Below are 26,535 nucleotides of genomic sequence, written 5' to 3'. Positions count from 1 at the left end.
GAGCCTTATTAAAATTAAATTTCCTATTCACCAATATTGAAATTTTGTATTCAAGTGTTTTCGAATGTCAGCCATTTTCAACCTACCTTCTTGCCAAAACTCATAACTGTACTTATTCACATTAAGACATTCTTAAAAAGAACTTAGGTCATCCAAACAATTCACGTCAAAGAGAGAGGAATTAAGGTTAGGTGTATGGACTTATACGAATTTTGTCTCTTTATAAGGCTTTGATAAGACCACACTGGGATTACTGTGCGCAGATTTGGTCTCCAGGGTTTCAAGGGGATCAAGAAGCTGTGGAAAGGGTGCAAAGAAGAGTTACAAAGATTATATCCGGATTATGGGATTTAAATTATGAGGACAGATTGCGAGTATGTGGATTGCACACTCTGGTGAACAGGAGAAAGAGGGATGATATGATAGATGCCTATAAACTTCTGAATGGGTGTTATAGCATTTTAAATGATGAATTTTTTGTTATATGGATGATGAGGAGAAAACATGGGGGGAAGAAGCATCCATGGAAGTTAAATTTGTTCACATTAAAGAAAGGAGAAAGAACTAGGATTGTTCTCCCAGAGAGCAGTCAATGAGTGGAATAGTTTGCTTTTAGGGGGTAGTGAGTGCATCTGGTGTGGATGAATTTAAGGGAAGGTATGATAGCTGGGTTAGGTGATTTATAGCCTCCTTCGATGAGTCTTTAACTCCCTGAAGGTCTGAGATAATAATAATAATAATTTATGAATAGATTCAACATCAATCTAACACCTAACTGGGGGTACCTCGCTTTTAACAACTTGGCACTTAGAAACGTATCCTCTGTCACCAATTACTTACCCAGCTCGCTCTATCATCGATACCCTTGACAAAATTCGATCAGTACGTTCGTATGTGGAAGGTAATCGAAGGTTTGCTGAGAGCCAAATAAGTCCATCATAAGAAAGTAACATTTGTCGTAGCCGATCTCCAACTAACGAGACCATGCCGTGTCCCATTCAACAAGTGATAGTCAATAATATCCTGGGTTAGGATTCTAATTCTTCCAGTAATTTTTCTATAACGCCCAAGACTTACTGGTTTATAAATCTTCACTTTATGTGATAACCCATCCTTATGAATTGGAATAATTCCTTAAATTTACAATCAGAAAGAACTCAATATCAGAGTCCTTAGATGTTCAAAAGTAGACGATATATCCCTCTTTACTACTAAAGATAGAGAGAAGAGAAGAGAAGAGACAGAGAGATCTATCACCCCTGTCTTATTAACTGTGAAATCAATGAATATATCAACAATTTCTTCCTTCATCAGCAGCTGGATCACTGAATGTTCCAAATTAATTGGTTATACATTTTTGAATAGGTATGAACTTAACTTTGGTTAACACTACAACAGAAATTAATTAATCTTACATATAATGGGCACTAGAAAGTACAGTCCATGTTGTATTGTTCTCTTAATGTTATTGCAATTCGTACGATTGCAAACAATATCTTAAGAACAAAAATGATGAACGAATTTAGTATTACAAAGTAATTAAAACCAAACCTTCACTTAACAAGGTAAATAAGCTGGCCATTATCTGTTTGGTATTCAATTTCGATGGTTTCATTGAGGTACTTAACGAAAAGTCCAGCAGGAGGGGGGGTTGGAAGTCTGAGAAGGCGACAAACGAGACGACTGCTTATAGATCCCCTTACAACAAATCAGACAGAAATAGGATATTTGTGATGTTGATTTGAAGTCAACTTAATAGGTTGGCCAACATATTATGTCTGTTAACTGTGTGTGTGTGTCCAGCATTTAGTTTTGTTTTTTTAGTATGAAAAATTCAAGTTTCCGGGACGGGAAAAAACCCTTTTATCTCAGTATGAAGCCGTTTAATTGATACCCAGTGCTAACAAGAGTGATTATAGTATCTGCTTAGTAGGTGATACCAAATCCGTCATCCTGACTTGTACTCTAAGACAACGAACGCATGCTAGATCCTGTGTCACCAACTCAGGTTACTTTTACATTTGTAGGCACCCTATGACAAACTATGGAACTGTCAGCCACCGACAGTTGGTCCAAAATCTCTATTCCCGAAGAACTGTAGTTCTTATTTGTACTGCCGTCAGCTCTTCATATAGCGACATCGATACAAATACGTCTGACGGAGTTCTGATAATAATAATCTGCGGGATTTTAGACCCTTAAGCCTCAAAACCTGACAAGTATCCTTGCTTTCGCAACCACAATTTTAAGATACGTTGGTGAATGTTATGCCTAACTTTATATTATTGTATGTTCTCCTTTGTCCAGTCATCCTGGATGCGTATTGAAACATTGTAGTTACTGGACGGGGAGGGGGGGGGGGGGTAGGGACCATCCAGCTACATATGAGATGGGCTAATCATCTTCACATGAAAAATTGAATTTAAATATGCAATCGGCCTTAAGACACGAATGCATAAACTTTTCCACCAGGTGAGTAATTTTTAAATCCTTTTTATATACGAGTCAAAGTGGACATCCGGGATCTCTCTCGTTTGGGGGGCCAGAATCATTTTGAATTCTGCAAGAAAAACCATAAATCTTCAAGTAAACATGAGATATATGAGTTGTTATTGTCCTGGTTGTTGGCGCAAGACAAAGTGAAGGAAAAAAATTGTCAAAAATAGTTTCACATTGACTAGAACGATGCTGACGAAATACTTGCAGTTGTGGAAATGATTCACATTCTTTTGCACAGAAAACGAGAAGACAATCATAGAAGATAGACTAACTTTGATGAGATAAGCGACACAGTTATTCTCAGCGCTAAACTGTTTCGGAATTTGGAGTTAATAAATCTACATACTGGGAGATGACTTCCCCTACCCAGAAGGGGAAGTCACTGTCACTCATCCCTAAGTACAACCACCTATTCTGCCAATAGTTAGAAACTCGTACAACAATAAGTTCCAGTGACTGGAACTTATTGTTCTACGTATTCTTATTGTACTAATTAGAATTGTAATTCTGTTGTCTGTTAACAATTAGAGTATTCTGTATTATTGTTGTAAATTTTTAAACCTATTCTACCAATAGTTAGAAACTCGTAGAACAATAAGTTCCACTTGTCTAACAATCAGAGTATTCTCAATTGTTCTAAACTAATCAGGATTATTGAAGCGTTTACCACACACCCAATTTAGAATCGAATCTTCACAATTACCTTTTGAAGTTGTCATCATTCGGAGAAGCCACATACGGCCTTTTTTTTGTTGTTGTTCAATTTCAAGCATTACAAAAGCTGTTGAGAATTTAATTAGAAGCAAAAGGAAAGGATTTGATATTGAAGTAACTGTCTATTAAGTGTCTTTATGGCCATCAAAGCCTGCAATGGGTTTTATAATCTTTCATTAAAACTAAGGACTTGAACATACGGAAGGAAAGTTCTCTCCGGGATACATAAAAAAGATCGTCGAAAGACGCATGCCATCTTCGGGTAGGGTTGAGTAACGTGTCTTCGCACCCGACATAATTTGTTTAAATTCTTAATCCGAACCTTACACAGACTTGGCCACTTCACGTAATTAGCGCATAAACCCGACAATCGAACTCTTTTGCTGAATAAACAGAACCGCTTGTAAGACGTTGGTATGTCTGTAGGGTGGTCAAATATTCCTTATTAAATTTGCGATCTTCGGAACCGTACTTGAAGGGATGGCTTCGACTCGCTTCTTTCATTTTTACATCTCATTTACAAGCTGAAACGAGATTTTCCTCATCCTGATAGCTGCAGGTAAAATGTGTTTCCTTCTTTCTCTTCTTTTCGGAACGTACTCACTCCCCCCCCCCCCCTTTTAACTTCCTTCCCTTACAATCGACATTGCGGAGTTGAGAACGAATTTTGTTTGCAGATGGTTTGAATTAAAAAGAAGGTTATTTGTTCATAACGAATCGGAAACAGACGTTGTTTGGCTTGGAGGGTTTGTTTGGAAAGGTATTTTGAGCTACCAAGTTATGCTTTCTCTTAAGCACATTCCTTTCCCCCCACGTCATGTTGTTAGTTTGTGTGTGTGGATGCCTTGTGAAACTATTCTGTAAGTTAGTCGTGTCAATACTCAGCTATTCAGCTAAAGGGAGTTTTTTTTTTCCCCCACTATTTTCCAAAATAGATTATATTTCAAATGGAACAGGTCGTACAGGTTCTATGGTAGTAATAGAAGAATTTTTCCTTTTATCTATCGATCCGGGATCACTTTTAAAATCAGATTTATCCAACAGACATTTGAAATTTGATTGTTGTCAATAGAGTTGTCAGCAACGTATCCGGTTAACTACACAGACATCAGCGTAGTCATCCAACTGAATATATCATCGATGTTGTCATCCCATGTTTGATGACATTGTCATCCAACAGATGATGATATCATTCATGTCATCCAAAGGATGACAGCATATTAATGTTATCGCTAGTGTTGGCATATCGTCATCCAGTTGATGACAACGTTGTCAAAAGTTGTCCATTAGGTATCGTCAACCGCAAACAACTTTTAATTAAGAACAAAACAATAACTTTAAATCTCACGATATTGATAGCATTTTTTTTTATAACGTTTACTTATTATCTATGGTTTTTTACCAGAGATGAGATTATTCATATCGTTCGGAGATTGCTTTTATCAGTTCTTAGCTATCCCTCACACATACGTACACACACTATTTTGGCTATTTTCACGGAACCTATGAATAACTGACATTGAAAGAACATCTAGCAGTTAAACCAGGTTTAAAGAATGGAAGAATGAGCTACACAAAAAGAAAATAATAGACTTGATGACGTACAGTTTACGAATGTTCCTGTATTGTGACGTTAGTAATATTGTTTAATGTTAATAGCATGTGAAGATGAGCAGATTATGATGGCAACTGGATGAATGATTCTGAGGTACAAAAAGTGAATCAGTGATGTCATCCCTGACAAGGAGCAACAGTGGCTGAACGATTTTCGTAAAAAAAATATTTTGAGTTCAAAAAGGTGGCTATTTAAGTATGACGCAATGACGACAGATTTGAACTGAATATAGAACTCGCAATACCTTTCGTAAGTAGAATGAATAACGGGTAAAGATGTTGTGATGGTCATACGAAACATTCTTGAAGAAACAAATGGGATTGAATATTGTTGTTGTCTTTATTGTTATTATGCGAAAAGAACAAAATCTCTGAGGCGAATGTCTTCAAGTTAATTGTGTTCTTTAGGAAGCTTTTTATGTTTTGCAAAGAAAAAAAAAGTCCCAGTTTCAAGAAAGGAAAAATCCAGCCACATCCGTATGAGACTGGTTAATAAATCGGAAACGGGAAATAGAGTTTTGTGACAGTAATTGTTGGAGAACAAAAAAACAAGTCTTTTTCTCAAATATTCTTTGGACTTTTAAGCTAATTACATATTTGTAGACAAAACTTCGGTAAGGACAAGGATCCCAATACGATTGAAATTTAAAACAGCAAAAATCGAATTAACAGTTTCGGTATTATCCCTTTTAAATATCCAAAGCAAACACTTCAGATGTGAAATCCACTCGAAATGTAACGAACGAAGCAGCTAAGCCCTTTATTCTATAAAGGACAAGCAAGATTATTTGTCACCAAGAGCCGTTAATTACATTACCGACAGCGTGTCACACGGGTGCTGACTCTTGGTCTTCTCTTGCATTCAATACGTTTGTCGAATCCAATTGTGACTTCCTGCCGATAATCTGTTGCGCCCATGCTCTCGAAAACCCTCCCTGATCTGGCCAAACACCCACCGGTAAATTTACCTCCACCCACAGAGATCTTGTGAAGCCTTCGGGGCAACATCCCATCGCCGAGGTTCAAGAGCGATACAGTTGGTGCGAAGCACAGACCCACTTTCCTTCGTAAGTGGATTGCCCGATCTTGTTACTCGGGAGCCCGCTGCACAAGTAAAGACGCGTTCGGACGATCGTGTGCGCCTCGCGAGAGAGAGAGACAGTTGTCGTTCAAACTAAAGCGGTGCTCCCATCTGTTCTTGTGTGTCGAGCGATGGCGTGATTTGGCCAACTCCGAACCTCATTCATCGCTTGTAGACTCCGTTAATTTCTTATTCTCAACTTATCAACGCACATCGTTTGGTTTAACTCCCCGTGGGGGGGGGGGGATGTGTAGGCTCCAACTGTACGCTGTTGAGATCGATAAGTGTCTCCATCCAACTCGCCTTCCGACAACATGTCGGTGTGTGTCAGCGAATATCTGCCTGTTCCCTTCTACCCAAGGTTCGTTTGGACGATTGGAGAAAGGAGGGAAATTACGTTCTGGTGACCATCTGCTAAAGTGGGAGGTAGAGGGAATGTAATTTGATGTTTCCTATTCTCTAAGCTGCGATACGCAGAAAGAGAGAATGAGCGAGAGAGAGAGAAAAAAAATAAACAATTTGGTAGAGAAAGAAGCGAAAGACTAGGCACTGTGTTAAAGGCAGAAAAAAAAATGAAAAGAAAAAAATTCAACACGCAAATGGCATGAGAACAACAATTGCAAAAAAAATTGTTTCCTATAATTGTTGTTTTCAACTTTAATTTTGAACAATTAGACAACAATTAACTAATTGACAACAGTTGAGAAGAATCGTCTGCTACATATCCAGGACAACAATTATAAAAATTCATTCTCAATTAAAATTTGAAAAACAACATCATTTCTAACAATTAAGAAGAGTCGTCTGCTACAGAACAATTAACGAAAAAAACAAGAATCAAAGACAATTAAGAAAAAACTAATTCCTAACTATTATCCTTATTTCTCATACCTAAAGGATAACAAAATTAGCGGATAATTAAAAGGAAAACTGAGATAAAAGTTTTGATTTCTTATCAAAGATTGTTGGCAGATATCTTTCAACTATTTTCTCTGATAGACCAAAAAACCTTCGTAAATAGAGGTTACCCTTTGTTCTTAAAACCCCAATTGATTCTAAACTAGCTAAACCAGTCTACAATTGTATATTTTTCCAAAGAACATCAACTGGTACAATACACAGAGGTGAGTGGTCATTGTTTGATGGAGACAGCTAACACCCTCTGGTGATATGATTAATAATATTTGCTTGCCGACAGCAAACATTCTTGACAGAAGTAGGAAAATTTTACGAGGATTGAAAGTCTGTCCTCCAATTGATATTACGTTTGTTTTTTTCCTTATTTGCCACCCAACTTCCCGATTTCTAGATGCTACCCACACAGTCTTAGAAAATGCAGGCTGTTGGCTATCGGTATTGTTATAAGGGAATTAAGCCTAGTTAGGATAGCTCTTAAAACAAGACTGTGGTAATGTTGGCTGTGTTCAAGTGGAAACTTGGACTCTGGAGACATCAGAATGATTGAACTTTTCTGTTCGCAGTAAGAACTCGTTGATTCAAGTATCCCCCCCCTCGCCGTATCGATCATTTACCGTGTGGGAATTATAACACAACGGATCGAACTGTACACGCTTAAGATTAATTGCTCCAAGAATATTTAGGGTATTGGGTTAGCAGAGAACCATTGTGGTGCGTGGACTAGAACTTACTGACAGTTTTAGGTTTTGTACGCGTTGCAAGTTATGAATAGAGTCTGTCAATGCATCAGCTATGCAAGCGGTAAATAGGGTCACTATCAAAACACTAGATGGCACGCACAAACAAATCTTTGCTTTAAAAATTCTGATGGCGTATGACTGGTCGACTTTAGAAAAATGGCTGCAAAATTTGGTTATCCTTGTTCGCCAGATGCACAAAGAATTGGACATTATTATGATCACCACATACCACCTCTTCTACTCCATTAAGTCGTCCGTTTTCCCCCCTATAAAGTTTTTCGCATTCTCCTTCCGTGTATCTAAGCCTACTTCACGTCATCTTACACACACAGGTCAAGTGCTAATAACCTAACAAACTTCTATGAACCTTTGCCGTCGAGTGTCTTCCCCTCTCCACCCCCTAAGAACAATATTTGCCATCAGATGTGTACTTAAATCTGTGCGGAAAGTGTCAATGGAGTTTTCCCGACGAAGGCCGCACGTGCCGACAGCAAATCCTGCCTTCGCATCGTGATTTAATGTTCGGATGTCGTGGACCACGTACCCTACGGAATAAATCAAACGTACCCCACGGGTGATGAATCTCGCTGGCTTCGTTTGTGAAGAACGGCTGTGGCCAGGAGAACTAGTAGCTATAAGCTGTTGAAGTAATTTGCCCCTCAATCAAACCCCCAATGGGTCCTTTCATTAAACACAGCTAGTATTCGTTTAACCATAAAAAAAAGATTCAAATCATAGAAGCAATGTTTGAAAGAGATGTAATTATCTTTTTTTTTTTTTTTCAATGTTCTTGCGATGTTTGAAGGAGATAAAAAAATATTATAAGCTATCTTCTGGTAAGAAATTTATTTGTGTTTCATTTATGGAAATACTGATAGTGAAAATAACTACAAGATTTTCTTCTACATAACAATTGATATAACGTTTGAGATCTACAATTTTGAAATATCAGGAAAAAAAATTATTGTTATGGGTAGTAAAAAAGCAGATATAAAAAAAATGAAATTATATTGTTTTCAAAGAAATAGCTAAATTCATTTTACAGAACTGGAGGGGGGGATACAGACTTCCTATATTTAAACATTAATAAAAAATAAAATGATCGATTTGTTTCTTCTATCGATGAAACACGGCATCGCTTGGGGTGGCTATAATAAGGATGCATGAGCTATACAAATCAATTCAACTATTACAATGACCTTACCTGTTTTTTGCCGCGGCTGCTCTGTCCCGTTGCCGTCGATTTTTGAACCAATTTCCCACCTGGGTTGGGGTAAGTCCAGTTGCTTGTGCCAGTTCACGTTTCTTGGTGGGGTTTGGATACGGATCTTGCAGATACCACTCGCGGAGCATATTGCGCGTTCTCTCCTTAAAGCAGTGCGTTTTTTGCTCGCCATCCCAGATCGTACGGGGCAGCGGATACTTCTTGCGAACTCGGTATTTGTCTACGGGACCCAAGGGCCTACCCCGCAGTTTCTCAGCGTCCTGGTAATGAGCCTCTAACCACATCACCTGCAGCTTCGCGTGGGATGCTTTGCCGAAGCGATGGTTCTCCAGGATGTAGTACAACTCGCTGAAGTTACCGGTGTGAAACGCGACCAGGGCCCTCGCCCGCAACACCGATTCGTTCTTGTTGAGGTCGGAACAGTTAGGATGAGCTACGGGCAGTGACCACAGGAAACGACCTAGGCGGGCGATATCTCCGCTTTCTTCGAGGGTTTCGCAAACGGCCGCCACTTGATCGATGGTGAAGGTCAGGTACGGAAACATGAAGATCGGCGGACTGTAGTTTGGCGAAAAGGGCACTTCGGGGGCGACCAGGTCCCGAGCCATCCCCTTCTCCGAACCTATCAGGGCCAGTTGGGAAACCGAAGTCTCTTTGTTCACTGATCACTTGGCGGCATACGGAGCGAGCTGCCCGACGCACGCGTATCGCGAACAGGTTTTCCGATGGCCGTCTACTTTCTGTCTGAAGACCAGTCGTGAGGGTAGCCAGCGTTGATCTCTTTTATCTTTCGCCCTCCCGCTTTGATCCTTAGAACAAAGCCATTAGTGACGAATTCTCGGGGTGGGGCCGAGCGGGGCGAAGAGACAGTGTCACCGATCCTTCCATCGGCTTTCGAGCGGGCCGCTCGGTCTTTACGGAGGTGTAACGGGAGCCCATTTGCTGGTTCTCTCTTTCTCCACAGCGGCGGCGACGAAGCGCATTGGCTCCGCGTCCGCGAACAGCACGTCACTCAATGTCACCGATGCCAATCACGCGTCGGAGGAGCGAGGCGGATTCATTGCAGTTGCGTTTCTCGCGTTGGCCGAAGACGCCTGTTACACCGTCATCGAGCCCAAGGAGTAAGTTACTTTCGCAGAAGAGAGCCACCAGAATAACCAACAGTTTTTTTTTTTGGGGGGGGGGGGATGAGGAACCCTCGGTGGATAAGGGTGGGAATGGAGATCTTTTAGTCGTGTGGGAAGAAATCGTCACAAACGAAAAACGAGATGGGGGAATATTAGTGGTTGACACGGTCCCCAATGAGCGGTTAATTATCGCGAGGGTGTAAGGGGGTGGGGGGGAGAGGGAGCGTACTGTAATTGAGGCTATTTCGCCGTTGGTTTCGATTCGTGCTGCCGGAAATTCCCTGTTAATTGAAGCAACTTTGCACGCGAACACCGTCGTGCAATTAACAGGCATTTGTTGGGCACGTGCAATAAAGGAACATTCTTGCACGTGAGGAATGTGAAATGCCGGTGGGCGACCTCAAACGCTTAAAGAGAGAGAGAGAGAGAGAGAGAGAGATGAAGCAATACGAAATAAATATAAAACAACAACATTAATAATAATAAGAGTGCATTATTATTTTTATTACTGTGACTCGAATTTTAATTCTATTATCAGTCTGTAGTTTTTATTTAATTTTTTTTTTTTTTTCATCTCTGAAATAGACCTTGAGAACACGAAAATTACGCTAAGACAACAGAAAATATTTGTTAAAACGATCAGCACGCTGTTCGGGTGCCATTGATCGTGTTATATTCAGGAGCAAATTAGCGATTGCCAGGCGAACTTTTCGAGGGAGATTTCCTCCGGGCGCTCCGGTTTCCCCCCCCCCCTTTAAAAAAGACTTGAAAACCTAACGTGAACGTAAGAAAGCCTATGTTCACGTTAGCATAAAAAAAGGAATAATTTGCGATTAGCGTGTCCACTCTGAAACCGATAAGCTGAGGGTTCGAATCCCCGCCCCCAATGGGTATATGTGTTTGTCATGTTTGTGAATGTCAGGCCTGAAAAAGTGAAATCAAAAAGAAAAGCTTTATTAAATCTTATTTATGACTAATTGATACTTCTGGTTCTATATTTCAGACAGTTTTCAGTCTGAAAGCGACCATGCATGTAGATAGTCTCGATAATCCGACGCTGCTTCGGATAAACGGGAAAGTTTTTTTATGTGAGAGTTTATCATAAGATAATTAAATACTGATGCTTGTATGGTAGAAGTTAATACGAGTGGAGAAATTACAAATGGTGAAGTAACCGATTGAAAAGCTGTATCTAGTGGGGATGAGGTTCAAAGATGCGATTTTTTGACCTCGCGGATTCCCTAAGTGTAAGAGCGTGAGGAAATAGTGTTGATTCGATATACAACTTTCAGAAACTACGATTTCTTTGGTGTAAACGGCAAAGTCAAAAAAATAAAATTAAAAAAAAAATGGCAGGTTTGGTGTTAACTTTGTTATTTGCATCAATGAAGATGAGATGGATGCATTGAACTACCATAGATGACGATAGGTTTGCATCTTTATTGTTAGATCAAAGGCAGAGAATGAGTGTGCAGTAACTATTAATTCTTATACGTCGAAATCCCACAATGCACTGAGTTTCGAATTTCTTAAGTGTTCCACTAAGACATCACAAACATCTTCGTTATAGCAAGAAACCCCATTTCTTCTTCTTAACAATCGCATCTTTAAGGGACTTATTTCCCTCTTACACTTTCCAGCACAGTCATAAAGAGCACTAGAAAAGAAATACTTGAGATGCGAGGAGAGAGTTAAGAAGAAAAAAAAAAAAAAAAAAAGTTGTTTCTTAAGATTCTTTCAAGATGTCAGACTGAGGACCCTCCACGAAACCAGTGACTTAGAATAGGCGTCCTCCATGCACTCATCGACACTCGGACTGGAAGTGTGGTTCCCAGAAGAGGTACTTCTTCCTTTGTCCTCTCGCTATCCGAGTTCCTGGCAAGAAAGCCAAGAACGCCCTTGAGAGCAAAGATACCTAAGACCACACTCTTGCGGATAGCCACAATGCACAAACTTTTTATGGCGCTTACAGTAACCTACCCACATAAACTTATTCTCAGGATAACGAGCACATCATAGCTATTCCCTGAAAGAGTTTGTAAGATGCAAAATTGTATAGAACATTGTACAGAGACAAAAATTAGCTTATTTGGAAATAATCCACAGCAAAGCTAATTTCTACAATGATAGATGATCTACTAATGATTCTCCGTATCTCACTAGGATGATAATTCTTTACTGTAAAATACTAAAAGGACAGTTCAATAATTAGTATCATTTATTATTATTATTGCGTGACGCTTCCAAGGAGTTCAAGGGCTCATCCTAAGAAAACACTCCACAGCACACAACCCACCGTCTACATGATGTACACCATCCACCATCTACATACACACACAGTATGTTATAGTACTCTCGCAGATACGAGACCCTTCGACATTTCTGCGTATGTCACAAAAAGGAGAATCCATTCCTATAATAGGGTAATCAATCCATATTGTGGGATGAGTTGATTATTATTACACGTCGAAAATTAACTTCCCTTTTATGAACATTGTAGTTTTTAAAGTGGTAACTATTTTTGCTTGTATAACAGTTGGAAAATTTTACCTATAAAGCACGTGATTTCGCCTGTTGACCAATTCGTACATCGCCTTATTTATTTCTCCCCTTCAACATGAATTGACTCTTCTTGGCAGTCTTCCAACGACAGCTCTCGATTATGTGGTCGGACTATATCTACCACACACTAATACTGTTTTTTAATTGCGTATGTTGTCTGGCAGATTTGTCTGTATGCAGGATTAAAAAATAATAATTTTCTGGATTTTTCCCCCCATCTCAGCTTTCTCTGGGACATCACTATACAATTATTCCTTTGCAAAATGCATATTTTTATTTTCCATTTTTTCCGATTATTTCCATATTTTACTAAATATATGACATATATTCCCTGTGGTACTGTATGGATGTGAAAGAAGGAAGATAGATGCATTTGAATTATGGGTTTGAGACGCTTACTAAGAATACCATGGACTGCAAAGCAAACCAATAAATCAGTAATAGACAGAATAAAGCCAGAATCTATGCTCGAAGCTATGATCATCAAGCAAAAATTGTCATACTTCGGACATATTATGCGAGCAAATGACAGTCTGGAGAAGATGATGATGCTTGCTAAAGTTGAGGGAAGCAGGAGAAGAGGAAGACCAAGAATTAGATGGGTGGATGGAGTTAAAGAAGCAACTGGAATGCGCTTGGAAATTCTGAAAGTTATGGCTAGGGATAGATCTGAATGGAGAGCGTATGTTCATAGAATCACCAGCAGTCGAAAACGACTCGATGGAACATAACAACACATATGACATCAGAGTCTATTTGGTTATTTATGAGCATCTGAGTTCAGATTTTCAGATTCCAGTTCGATGGTTAAAGTAAAATGGAATAGAAAATTAATAACGAAATAAAAGCCACATTATTGTAATAAGAAAGTAGTTTAGTCTGCTTAGGGTTGACTAAAATGGATGTGACGTCATGCATCCCGTTTCCATGGCAACATTACGTTCTACTTGCGTTATATTAGACGATATGGTAGTTAGCGTGTCTCTGTTGTATTGGCAATGGATTACGCTACTTAGTCAAGAACGAAATAGACGTAGTTCAGTGGCTAGAAGTTCAATATTCGAGACCATCCCACTCCACAAGGATACGCACAGTACATTCAGCTTTGGGATGCTTACTGAGAGGGAATGTGGGAAATATGACATTTGATTCTCAACGAAATATCAATTCTTTGGGACTAGATGGGGGAGAAATAGGAGTGGTGTTTTGTAGAGCCACGAGCGGCGAAATAGGTACCAGTATATTTAAATAAATAAGCAAATAAATAGGATTCTTTGAAAGAAATGCATACTTGCATTCATGAAGATAAAAACTGTAGCACGTAATCCACTTTGCTGTAGACAGATTAATGAGACCTAACAGTGGAAAGATATGAATATAGACATGTTATTTATTATTTATGACGTATACAATGTTTGCGTTTGAAGTTGTCACTAATTAATTGTTTAACAATACTTCCCATATTAGGAGGTTCAATTGTTTTGGATGTTTGGTGGGTGAATAATCCAACAACCAGAAAACATCCAGCCAACGACAGCCCCCCCCCCCCCCCTGTAGCCAGAGACAGCTTGTTGGTGTGAGTTTGAAAGAGGGCTACAAGAAAGTATGCTGTTTAACCAGATGGGTTGCTACCATTTCAACGAGATACTTCAAATCTGAAATCTGTAAACAGAATAATCTGAAACGATCACCAACAATGAACTAAGACTTGCATAATATTGTGATTGGTTTAATTTAATAATACAATAAGGCAAGTATGGCTACTAGTTGATTACTGCTATAATTTCGGTGTGTTCTTCGGCTGGTTTTGTCAATTTTGCAATAGAAAAAGGCAGGAAAGGAACTTACTGATTGAGAATGGCTAACCCAAGCGTTATTAGCATTCTAGATATGATTCGAATGTGAATCTTTCCATCAAAAATTCATAAAAAAAAAGAATATTAATCTGATTTAAATTCTAAAATACATAACAATTTTTTTTTCATGAAAAAATTTTGTTATGTAAAAAAACAAGGAAAAAAATGATATTTCTTCGAAGAATGGATTTGTTTCAGAAAAAATCTTTCTTTTTTTCTCCTTTAAAAATATATTTTTAAATTTTCCAAAAAAAAAAAATTACAATTTTAAAGGAAAATATTAAACTAGTGAAACAAACTAAAATCTCGATAAAAGTAAACATAAAAGAGTAAAAACAATAAATGACTTCCCACATTTAGAATATAGAAGATGAAGGTCCCGGAAGTGTGTCTATTTTACTGTAACTTTCGGGCATGCTTGGAACTCCTGTGGGTCTGCAGTCGTCATGCGCGCTGACGGTTTCAATCTGACACCTAACTGAACCCAGATATTGTTAAGTGCTGTTCCCTCGCTCGTGGTCTTAAGCTCATGATCCCTCATCCAGTAATGACCTTGTTCACAGGTCGAACAAATGGGCGAGCGCTAAGTCTATTGAAAGCTGTGAAAAAGGGAGGGCATAATAGGCAAGTCGAACTTATGTATGGGTCAGCGGACGCCTGTAGCAGATTGTGAGAAGTAGTATGGGGCGAAAGGTTTTTTTTCCACTAGCTCGCGCCACGTAGATCTAGTTTGGGTTATCATTTGGACAGTCCCCTACCGATTATGATGTACAAGGAGGAGGGAGACGTTAGCTAAATAGGGGGGGAGGGATCTCGAATACCGCTTGCCAAGAATTCATTGGCAGACGTGAAAGTGAAGCCGTTGCCATGGTAACGGTGCCCCCGAGAGCCAGCTGGCATTGTTACAGCTCGCACTTCCACCGGGAAACCACATAATAGGAGCATTTTGGGATTAGGATGTGCGCACAAGATGGATAAAGCTGCAGCCCCCTTTTAAAAAGGGACAAACAGGGGCGGGAGGGAAGAGGGGGGGGAATCGTCCCACTAGAAGAGCCAGTTCCTTTCAGGGTCAATAGCCATTATGGATGAAAACCAATGTTTGTCCCGCTCTTTGTAGCGGAGGCAGGATTGCGAGGTGTCAGACGTCTGTAATAGAGACCCAGATAGACTTGGCTGGCTGCCCTCTATCGGTAATGCCAGTGTCTGGACACAGGCCCCATTTGTTTAATAGGTTGTAGTGATCACAAAGGCGTCCTTTGATGATGGTTAGTGGGAGGGAAAGGGATCTCGGTTTCAATGGCTTCACACCCTTAGTACACTCCAGGTCACAATTGAAGGTTGGCCGACTTAAGGACAGAGGATAAAAGGGACCCTTCTTGCTAGTAACACGGTCTAGGAGTATCATACCTCATCGTTGGAAGTGCCAGGAAGTCTTAGAAACACACTGGTCTCCTGCCCTTTTGTTGTTAGAGAACCCTGGTGGTGGCAGAATCCGAGGAGTCAAAAGATAAATATTTTTTTCCCATTTTTTTTTTTTTTAAGTTGCTCTCTTGAAACGAGTGTTCCCGTATTCGGAAATTATTTCGGGCCTAAAAGCCCTTCAGAACTTTAGCACTAACGTGTGCCCTTTGAAAAGGTCAAATGTCACGGTAGCATTTAAAGTGTTCATTGGGATAGCGTTTTTGAGCTACTGTTACGCAACTAAATAATTAACATTTTGGACTCACTGATTTATAATGTTATTCAATGAGTTAAACTGTTCTCTATTCTTCAATCAAGCTGAGAGAAATAACTGCTGAAGGACCAAGGCAGCGATGCCAATGTGTTACGTCCTGATTTGTTTCTTCGTAGGCGTTTGTCTGTTTCAGGGGATGAAAAACCTGAGTTTCGGAGAGGAAAACTTCGCCATCCCAAAGTAGGATGCCCTTTAATTGGTAAGACCTGAGTTCGAACCCCATCTAGTCCACGAAGTCCATCTAGTCCACGAGGCTCACAACCTTTATCAAGGTTTGTGAGCCTCCGTAGCTTAGTCGGAATACCAACCAAGATGTGGATAGTGGCTAAAGGTATACCCCTTGAAGGGCATGCAATACGTCAGTTTTGCCAGGAACCGGAAACACTATACCACCTGATATATTGCAAAGAAGCAGAAGTAACTTGGAAAGCCGTCAAAAGATGGCTTCCTGAAATCCAACTAATCAACGAGGAAATGTTATTCTGGCTAAAAGGAAAATATATAAACAGGGTGCAAACAATAGTTCTAATCCTAACGATGTAAGCAATTTGGACTCACAAGTGCGACTAAGCGTATGGAAGAGAAGACAGTCCCGGAACTATATCGAAATTACATCACCACATCCAGGAGGAGATCACCAATTCAGTCCACTCTAGAAGAATGACTACAGAAGGATGGGCACACTTAACCTCAAACCTTACATCAGACGAACCCTCCAACCAACAACAGAACGACATCTTCATCACTCCCTAGAGGAAATGGGACAAATCTGGAGTAAAATGGGAAGGATACTAGCTCTCCACCTCCATCAGAGGAAACAGCGCCTGAGTCACTTAGAACAGAGCTCCTACCGCAGGAAAAAGAGTGTTCCCCCTACCTCAATGCAAACAGCGAACTAAGTGTAACAAGTTTAACTGGGAAAAAAAAAAAAAAAAAAAAAAAAAAACTATCAGGAAAATTACTAAAGATGAGTTAGTGGGTCGCACACAAAGGTTGGATTTTTTTTTCACCCGGAAACTCGGGATTTTACCCCCCAGAACAGGCAAACCGACCCCGTCAAAAGATGGCTTCCTGAAATCCAACTAATCAACGAGGAAATGTTATTCTGGCTAAAAGGAAAATATATAAACAGGGTGCAAACAATAGTTCTAATCCTAACGATGTAAGCAATTTGGACTCACAAGTGCGACTAAGCGTATGGAAGAGAAGACAGTCCCGGAACTATATCGAAATTACATCACCACATCCAGGAGGAGATCACCAATTCAGTCCACTCTAGAAGAATGACTACAGAAGGATGGGCACACTTAACCTCAAACCTTACATCAGACGAACCCTCCAACCAACAACAGAACGACATCTTCATCACTCCCTAGAGGAAATGGGACAAATCTGGAGTAAAATGGGAAGGATACTAGCTCTCCACCTCCATCAGAGGAAACAGCGCCTGAGTCACTTAGAACAGAGCTCCTACCGCAGGAAAAAGAGTGTTCCCCCTACCTCAATGCAAACAGCGAACTCAGTGTAACAAGTTTAACTGGGAAAAAAAAAAAAAAAAAAAAAAAAAAACTATCAGGAAAATTACTAAAGATGAGTTAGTCGGTCGCACACAAAGGTTGCATTTTTTTTTCACCCGGAAACTCGGGATTTTACCCCCCAGAACAGGCAAACCGACCCCGTGAACACACACGGATTACATTCAGGAACACTTAAGACGGTCCCTCCAGCCACAGGTCAAATTCGTCTGCTATGCCGGTCCCCAGCCCGGATAAAAATAGGGGGGGGACTGAGATGGTGCCGTACCTCCTCGTAAAACGAACTCACGGCCGTTGAATGATCATAAAATAAATTAAATCAAGGTTTGTCAACTAAAGGTAAGTAAACCGGTCTCATTCGCTGGTGGGAGGATTTTCTTCCCAGAAAATGTTTTTTTATTCCGTAAATCAAGCAAACCCGACCAGAACGCGCACGCAGGTTACACACATAAGATATTGGCGTTGTCTCTGAAGGTGCATCGCATCGTCGACTGGTTCGAACCTAGTTTATTTTTTCTTCTTCAACCGGGAAGATGTCGCGACGTCCAAGCGACTGCCCAGATGTTAATGGAGGTGGAAGGATTTTTCCTCCGGGATACTCCGGTTTTTTTTTTTTTTCTTCAGCCAAAAGTGCACTCAGTTTACAGCAGATTATTCCTGTGAAGTCAAGAAGGCGAAAAAGTTTCAAAATGGTTTATTCTCTTTTGATTTTAATTATTTTTATGTTATCGATTGGCGGTGGTCTAGTGGTGTCTTATTATAACGCATTTAGTGCTAAAAAAAAGACACATGCTTGAACATTCCTCATATTTATAGTAGTGTCTCGTCTGGTTCTTTTAGACCAGCGTTTCCCAAACTTTTCCTACGACGGAACATTTCGCAAATCCTGAAATTTTCACGGAACACCTTGGTTATTCTGTAACGTATTAATTAATAATTAATTGTTAATTTAGATGATTTTAATTAATTAATAATTGATCACTAATTAATAATTAATTAAACATCAATTAAACATAGCATCATTAAATTAATTTGTGCTGATTTTCATTGACATCCCATTCTAATCACCAAAAATTTATAATATTATTATAAGTACTTACGAGTGAATGCAGACTTTTTTCCTGTGTGTTGGTAGTTTTCCCCTCGTTTTGTACATCCTGGAGATCGCTTTGTAGGCTGGTGGTGGATGACTCGCTATCTGTTGCGTCAGAAACAGCTTCAATAAGAGATTTCTTAACATCAAAATTAAACAGTCCCTTGTCTCTTATTCATATTAAAATTTAAATCTGTAGGCCTATTACTATTAAAAAATCACGGCACTACGGTTTCGAAACTTTCACCCTACAGTACGAATTTGCGAAGAAAGTATTCAAGATTACTAGGTTTGAGAACCGGATACAGACTACCTTGAGCTTCGATTTTAGTGGAAAAATTTTTCTTTATACTTCCTTGCTGATTGGTCAGTAACATATGTAACACAGATGTTATTTCTTTCAGTTTTGAGAACAGAGGATACGCCGCCCATTGTTGTAATCGGCTTGCAGTCAATTTTTATGATCGGTCATAAACAGCGGTATTCCCTTTCCCAAATGTTTAAAGGTTTCGATGTGTGAAAATTACCGATAATTCATGAATATTTCCTCGTTTAAAAATAAACAGCTTGGTCACTAACATTTGCTACACAGATGTTATTAGGCGTTCTGGGTCTGAGCTTTTCGACACATTCACGAATATTATTCTCATCAGAATATTTCCACTATAAAATATTTATTCATGAAAAATGCTTAGAAAACTAAAATGACAAATTCCAGGAGAACTTATTCGCGGAACACTTATTCACCTTCCACGGAACACCGGTGTTCCGCAGAACACAGTTTGGGAAACCCTGCTTTAGACCATGGTGTAGTCACTTTAACAGACTCTAGCATTCTTCAATAAACTACATCATGCAAAATATGGTTTGCTATAAATAATCGTAGAATTTTGAAAAAGAAAAAAGAGAAATTATACATATTAAAATAGGTTTCTTACATCAACACGGTTGTGATGTCATATTTTTATGTTCGTGAAGAAATAGATTCTGCCTGCTAGTAGTTGGCATGAAGAGAAATTCCGCAGCAAAATCGGAAAAGTATTACGTAGCCAAGACCGAAATAGGCGAACCTCTAGTACTGCATTGGCAAGATGTGCTAATCATTATATCTACATACCTATAGAACGACAACTTACACTACATACACATTCCAATAACAACTATATCAATTTTATAGAAAATAGGTTTTAAATTTAAAATTTAACTACCGCTTCTAGCATGGAAAAGTGAAATTGCGCAGTTGGGCTAGAATCCTCTAACATACAAAGAACCTTTTATAAAGGCAGGAAAATGAACCGGTCTTATATCGTAACGACAGGATTCTTCGCTTGTAAAACTGGATTTTTAATACCCGCTAAACAGACAGAGAAGTCAGGAGAACGCACGTAATTAATGCAGTGGTAATTAGAAGTAACTCAGTGTAATTTGAATTAAAACGAAAAATAACTTTTTTCTTAATGTTTTACTTTTAGTTCTGTCGGATAAAAGGAAATAATAGATTCAATTTGAAACGTAATAATCTTTTATCTTGACATCAAAATTCATGTTAAGATAACTTTAGAGCGCCCTCTATTGACATGATTGCTAAGGACGTCACAATACGTTTCCCAGTTACTGATAGTTCAAAGCAGCCATGTTTAGTTAGGTTGATTACTTAGTTTTATCGTTGTGAAGATATCTTAGTGATGAAAGTCTAAACATTGGCTTAATAAATAAATAACATCTAGCCACTAATATTATCCCTGAGTTTGCTTAGAATTTAATGATTTATCAGAAATTTTACGGCAATTATTATTATTACTATTGAAAATATCGCTATCTTATAACTACACGTGATATTTTTATTAAATTTATTAATATTTCTTTAAAACATTAATGACAAAGATATTTTTTATTGTTTTAATGAAAATTAATAAAGCGATATCTTGTTATTGTTGTTATTATTATTATTAATTACCCACACCATTCAACAACCTATCACATACTCTGCATATATATAAACAATTGCAGAATATTAAAGCCACGAAAAGAACTTTGAAAATTCTGTCGATGTATTTAATATATTATAACATATGATATGACAGGCTATCAATATTACACAAAACACAAAAACTCCAATAGCAAACAAGGAGGAAAAAAAAAAGTATAAATAAATATTTGTTAATACTGAAGTATTAACTGACTTCGAAGTTGGTTATCGGTCTGAAATTTATCTTTCATTGCAATGATTGTCATCGCTGGAAAACTGCCAAAAAAAAAAAAAAAAAAATCAATGCTATGCTTCCAAACAACTTTTCAGTTTACATAGGAGAATCGGAATTTTATATACACGAATGAAGACGATGGTAATATAAGTTTAATAATTGTTAAACTAAAACTCCCCCTTTTTTTTTTCTTGAATTATTTCGTAAATACGAATGGTATCTCTGGGTATACAAAAACACCTTCTCATTAGGAAAACAGTTCTGATGCATCGGAGGAGTTGAGGGAGGTGGGTGGAAAGGGTAATTGCGACACTCGGGTGTCCACTGAGACAACCCGTCGCACGTGCGTCAATTTTTCAGTGGCAATAAGTCACTTCCATTCCACAAAGGAAATTACTATGGAAACAAGATTGTTTAACTCTTCGTCTGCTGTTTTCCCCCCCCGTACTCCTCCCTCCTCCCGAATTGTTGCTCTTTTTGCATACCGAACTCTATTATCCAATTTGACCACTACCTCGTTTCAAGGATAAGTGCAAATACCCCCCCCCCCATCTCCTCGGAAACTCCCAATTTAGAATGATGTTTAAGAATCACGCTAAATAACACACGCACTTTAATTAAGAGAGGTTATTGCTAATTGAAACCCCTTTAGGATGACTGCTAATTGAATAATCTCTTGGCTGGCACGAGAAGTAAACTTTAACTAGACTTGGAATGGTCTTCTTGTCGAGTTTCTTGATTCGAGTTTTAATCCTAATTTGTTTATGTTTAAACTCTGAGTATAAGTGCTTTAAAATCACCGAACACACTTACGGAAGTTAAGGAAATGAACTCAATTGATGACACGTTGATGACACGTTTGATGACACGTTACCATCACTGATTATCGTGATAATCAATTTACAAACGAGTTCTCAAATCAAAATCATCTCCCTTTTCCAGCCACTGATTGAATATTTGGAAATGATGAAACTGATATCGTTATAGCCCATATCGTTAATTGTTTTTTAGGGCTTAATATTCTCTTTGTTCGCCTGTCATAAGATTCATAATTTAGTCCTTTTTGCCACACGTGAATTCTATTAGTTTTCCTCGTTTAAAAATCGGAGGTTGCTGTGGAAAAAAGTCTGATTGCTTTCGTTTGAGATGAACTACCGAATCAACTATCAAACGCTTGTGTGTTCATCGGCTGGTTTATCTTTTTCCGCATATATTTTTGTTTCGATAAAAATTATTCCATGTGACTCAGTTTCGGACCGCAGGTTAGTATGAAGACCACGTACAGAGTTTTTCGTCCATGAAGTCATTTTCAAAAAATAAAATAAAATAAAATATATGATTCTGTACCAAGTACTCTCTGTGTGAATATTAAAAAAAAAAAATAAAAATAAAATAAAATAAAATACCCGGATCGAAATCTCGCTCCGAACTAAAAATTGCTAAAGCAGTGTAGGTTGAATCGGTTACGACACGAGAAAGATATCTTTGATATGCTGACGCTCCGTCGTATTTACCAATAAAGCGTTCGCTCAGGGAGTGGAGATCGGAACGTGTGTCGTATCCTAGGCAACAAAGACGTGTGCAGCGAGCTCCTGCAGCTCCGGGCAATGAAAACACTTCTTTCAAGCCCACGTCTTAATCTCACATCTCGTTTGCATAACAATAGGTTTTGTGCAGAGGACATGGGCGCTCAACGCAAGCCGACTAAGACGACATAACCCTGTTAGATTGCCCTCCCTTGCCCGCAGGCCCGACTATAGCATTTCACTCGGATGTATCTTTATCTCCCATGATGCCTCGGGCGGCACACATTTGAAACCCATCACCGACGTATTCATGGCGTAATTTGCAATCAGAATTCCAATTTTTTGGTTTAGCGGTCCCTAGCCTGCCTCCGAGGCTCGAGCTGTTGAGCCACTGCTTGGCAAGATTTCTTGTTCTTGGCACAAGCCCAAGTAACGGTAGCAATTTGTCGTGTTTTAAAAGCAATTGGAACGCGACCAGACGAGCTAAACTCAATTTGTAACCTACCGTTCGCCGGCGCGATAGGCCGATACGGGTTGGCTCGTCACACTACATTTACATCAGAGTCGAACCGGGGCGCTTAGGCCTGTGATAGAACGAAGTTTGCGTCGTCGTCGTCATCCCCCTCTTTCGTTCGGCGTTTCGGTAACTTGCCGTGGTGGATATATCCGCGTTCTTTCCCCCCCCTCCCCTCCCCCGCACCTCCTTTTCTAACAGGAACGCCAACGCACGCGCGTAAACTGGAGATAGAAATCATTAGAAATGACAAGGCTTACTGCTAAAAGCGGAAGACGTGTATTGAGAGATGAAGATGCGATGGTGGAGAAGAGGGCGGGGGGGAGGGGGTGAAAGGAATACTCGAGCACCTAACGCACGCACACACACCCTCCTGTACCGGTAAGGTAAATAACTTCCCCGCGTCCTTCAAGCACTGCCTCTGAAACTCGTAAATGAAAAGTGTCACTTCCCTTAAGATGAACATCTACTGCCAGCACTTTGCACCTGCACGGAGTCGAAAAACTTGCAAAAATCAAATTTATAGCCGAACGCGCTCAACAATGCATAAGCTCCGAAATTGAGTTTGACTGTGATATTGTCTACCGTGCACTGGGAGGCAGGAAAGCCACGCAGGCGCACTAAGTAGAGTGCCCTTCGCTAAGGAAACAGGTAGTTTCGATGGTAGTGGTGGTAGAGACAAGGATCGCAAAGCACTCGCTTTCGGACAATTGCGTTTCCACTCTCCGGTGTAGGCGAAATAAATCAATAACCTTTGGCCCTTCCCCCCCCCCACCGCCCAACCTACCTTTACGGAAGCAAAAGACCAAGAAAGGATCCCGCGCAAGCGATGGATACCCTCTCTGATTCTTTGGGTGCCCCTTTCACTGCTCCGACACACAAGGTAATCTATTTACGGCTGCAGACTGCGCTGGTAATAACTTTGCCACCTTTCCATAAAGTCTCGTGATCATTGGCGATCCCCGGCTTTCTCATAGTAATCCGATAATCCATCCCCGTCATGATTCCATCGGCCAGTAACCTCATTACGGACGGACAAGACCCGCTACCCCTGTCATAGAGTCATTCGCTGGCAATCGCATGTAATGGACTTTTTTTTTTTAAAGACAGCGATTGCATTAGACGTGCGGAGCGTTGTCAGTCCACCGGTGCATCGGCCACAAAAGAAGTTAATGGAGAGAGAGACAGAAAGAGATAGAGAGAACGAAAAAAATAATGTCCTCCTTTTCTCTGCATTGCATTCTGATCTGGCTACTGACCGCGTATAATGGAAACTAGAAACACACACACATAAAGAGAGAGAGAGAGAGAGAGAGAGAGAGAGAGAGAGAGAGAGAGGTAATCTAGCATGCCCCCACTTCCCCCCCGTATAATATTTCATTGTATCGATGCACTGGAGCTAACAGGATTCTCTGTATTGCACTTAACCATTCCTATTCTCGCTTTAATAACATACACGCTTAAATTAACGAGACAAGAGGCAATTGACAGACTTGGCTCATGCACTACGAGCTATGCACGTTCCATCTCGTGATGCACCATGTTCTGTTCTTCGCGAAAAAACTGCATGGAGGGCATTATCAGAAGTCACATAAGTACTGATGTCCAAGCCTCTAAGGTTGTGTGACAAATATAGCATGTCACTTGCGTGTGTTCTCTGATTGGCTTGTTTGTGTTGTAGAAGGAAAAAAACCGATCCCCGGTTTTATAATTTTATAATAATTTTATAAAAAATTTATAATAATAATGAGGACAAAATTGACGTGAACAAGACATGGCAATGGCTACAACACGGATACATTAAAAAAGAAACAGAAGGATTTATTCTAGCAGCTCAAGAACGGGCATTACAAACTAATGCAACGAAAGCAAAAATTTTAAACATCAATAATAACACAAAATGCAGATTATGCGATCAGAAAGATGAGACTGTAGAACATCTAATCAGCGCCTGCAGCAAAATAGCTCAAACTGATTATAAATACCGCTATGATCAAGTGGCCAAAATAGTTTATTGGCATGTATGCAAAAAAATATGGCTTTTCTTCTTCTGATAACTGGTGGCAGCATAAAATGTATTGGAAAACCAAACAGCAAAAATTCTCTAGGACTTCGAATACAAACTGGTCGGCATTTGGAGCACAATAGACCTGACATCACAATGATCGAACATCGACAGGTTTGGATTATTGATATCGCAGTACCCAGTGATAACGACATTAACAACAAAGAACTGAAAAATATTACGAAATATCGAGATCTGGCAATCGAAGTTGGCAGGTTGTGGTTTAAACACACCAATAGTTATCGGTGCACTTGGCGCGATTTCAAAGAATCTATCCACCTATTTACTACAATTAACCATCAACGAAGTGACCCCATATGACCTACAAAAAAACAGCATTACTTGGAACAGTCCAAGTTTTATTTTACGACGCTACCTGACGGACTATTCTTAGATTCGTGGATGGAATCTGAATTGTTCTGTATCACCAGTCAAATTGTTGTTTATATGATATCTTGTTCTGATTTTGTATCAATTATGTAAATAAAATAATAATAAAGAATTAAGTAGTGTAAGCTCTTGAGTGCAGACTAACTGGTCACATGATAATAATCTGGCATCAGAATGACCTATCGGAGAAATGATTATGCAAACAGAACAAAAAATATTATGAACCTCACTGTATTATTATTAATGGAATACCTTCATGCGATTCCAGACACGAGAATATACAGGAGATTTGAAATAGGCAAGTGATTGCCAGTTAGTTTGGGACAGAATAAAAACAAATATATTCTGTAAAATATATAAAAAGTAAAATTTTGTAAGAAACTTTTACAAAGAATCAAAGTTGAGCAGTTTGTAGAGATGAACTGTAGACTAAGTGTACAAAAATTATTTAGAAAAAAAAAAATGACAGAGTTTGAGAATAGGAACAAAACCTCGGAGTCTCTGTGGCAAAATGTGAAGAAAACATTGCTTGATTCAGCTAGAGAAGCATTCGTTTGAGAGAAGTATGTCAGCATGAGAGAATACCAAGAAAAAATGTAAGAAAGCGAAATACTCTGTAAAAGCAAATAAACAAAAGTCACGAGAACCCTTTGATAAGAATATCGAAGATAATATTATCAGGAATTGAGTAAAATGTTCTACTGAAAACGCTTATAAATTGAGGAAGAGGAATCAGAGATGATAAAGATGACAGGAAAACTGAAGATTAAGATATTCTAGATATCTAGAGTAGTTACTTCGAAACTACTTTGAAACCTTGTGGAAAGGCAGCTGGAGTAGATGACATTTGACAAGAAATGCTGAAGTATGGTGGTATAAAAGTCTTACAGTGGCTGCACTGCATAGTTCAGAAGGCCTGGACAGAGGGACGAATTCCCGATGATTGGAAGCTCTCATAGTACCCATATATAAAAAGGGAAATAAAACTGAATGTGAGAATTACAGAGGTATTTCCCTACTGAGTGTTCCTGGCAAGATCTATGCAAGTATACTTGAGAAAAGCAAAGAAAACTGTGGAAGAGAAACTTGGTGAACAACAAGCTGGATTCAGGCCAAACAAAATAGTTGAGAAAGCAT

The 26,535-nt window shown here is 39.3% G+C and overlaps 2 protein-coding genes across 2 annotated transcripts in view; both read right to left on the bottom strand.

Annotated features, from left to right (window-relative positions):
* The window catches only part of LOC150102221 (uncharacterized), a 69,561-nt gene that overhangs the window by 27,699 nt on the left and 15,327 nt on the right, over positions 1–26,535 (bottom strand). The gene's annotated exons all lie outside the window — the stretch shown is intronic.
* On the bottom strand, positions 8,767–9,348 carry LOC150102222 (homeobox protein SIX6-like). The gene has a single exon (XM_090399342.1). It carries the CDS (start codon positions 9,334–9,336, stop codon positions 8,767–8,769), a length of 570 nt encoding a protein of 189 aa, XP_090255468.1. The 5' UTR covers positions 9,337–9,348.

The sequence above is a fragment of the Typopeltis vanoorti genome, chromosome 10 (assembly GCF_054136105.1).
Source record: "Typopeltis vanoorti isolate ZY-2024b chromosome 10, IOZ_Tvanoo_1.0, whole genome shotgun sequence".
Classification (NCBI taxonomy): Eukaryota; Metazoa; Arthropoda; class Arachnida; order Uropygi; family Thelyphonidae; genus Typopeltis; species Typopeltis vanoorti.
The sequence above is the reverse complement of the archived record's forward strand: the minus strand, read 5'-3'. Positions and strand labels throughout refer to the sequence as shown.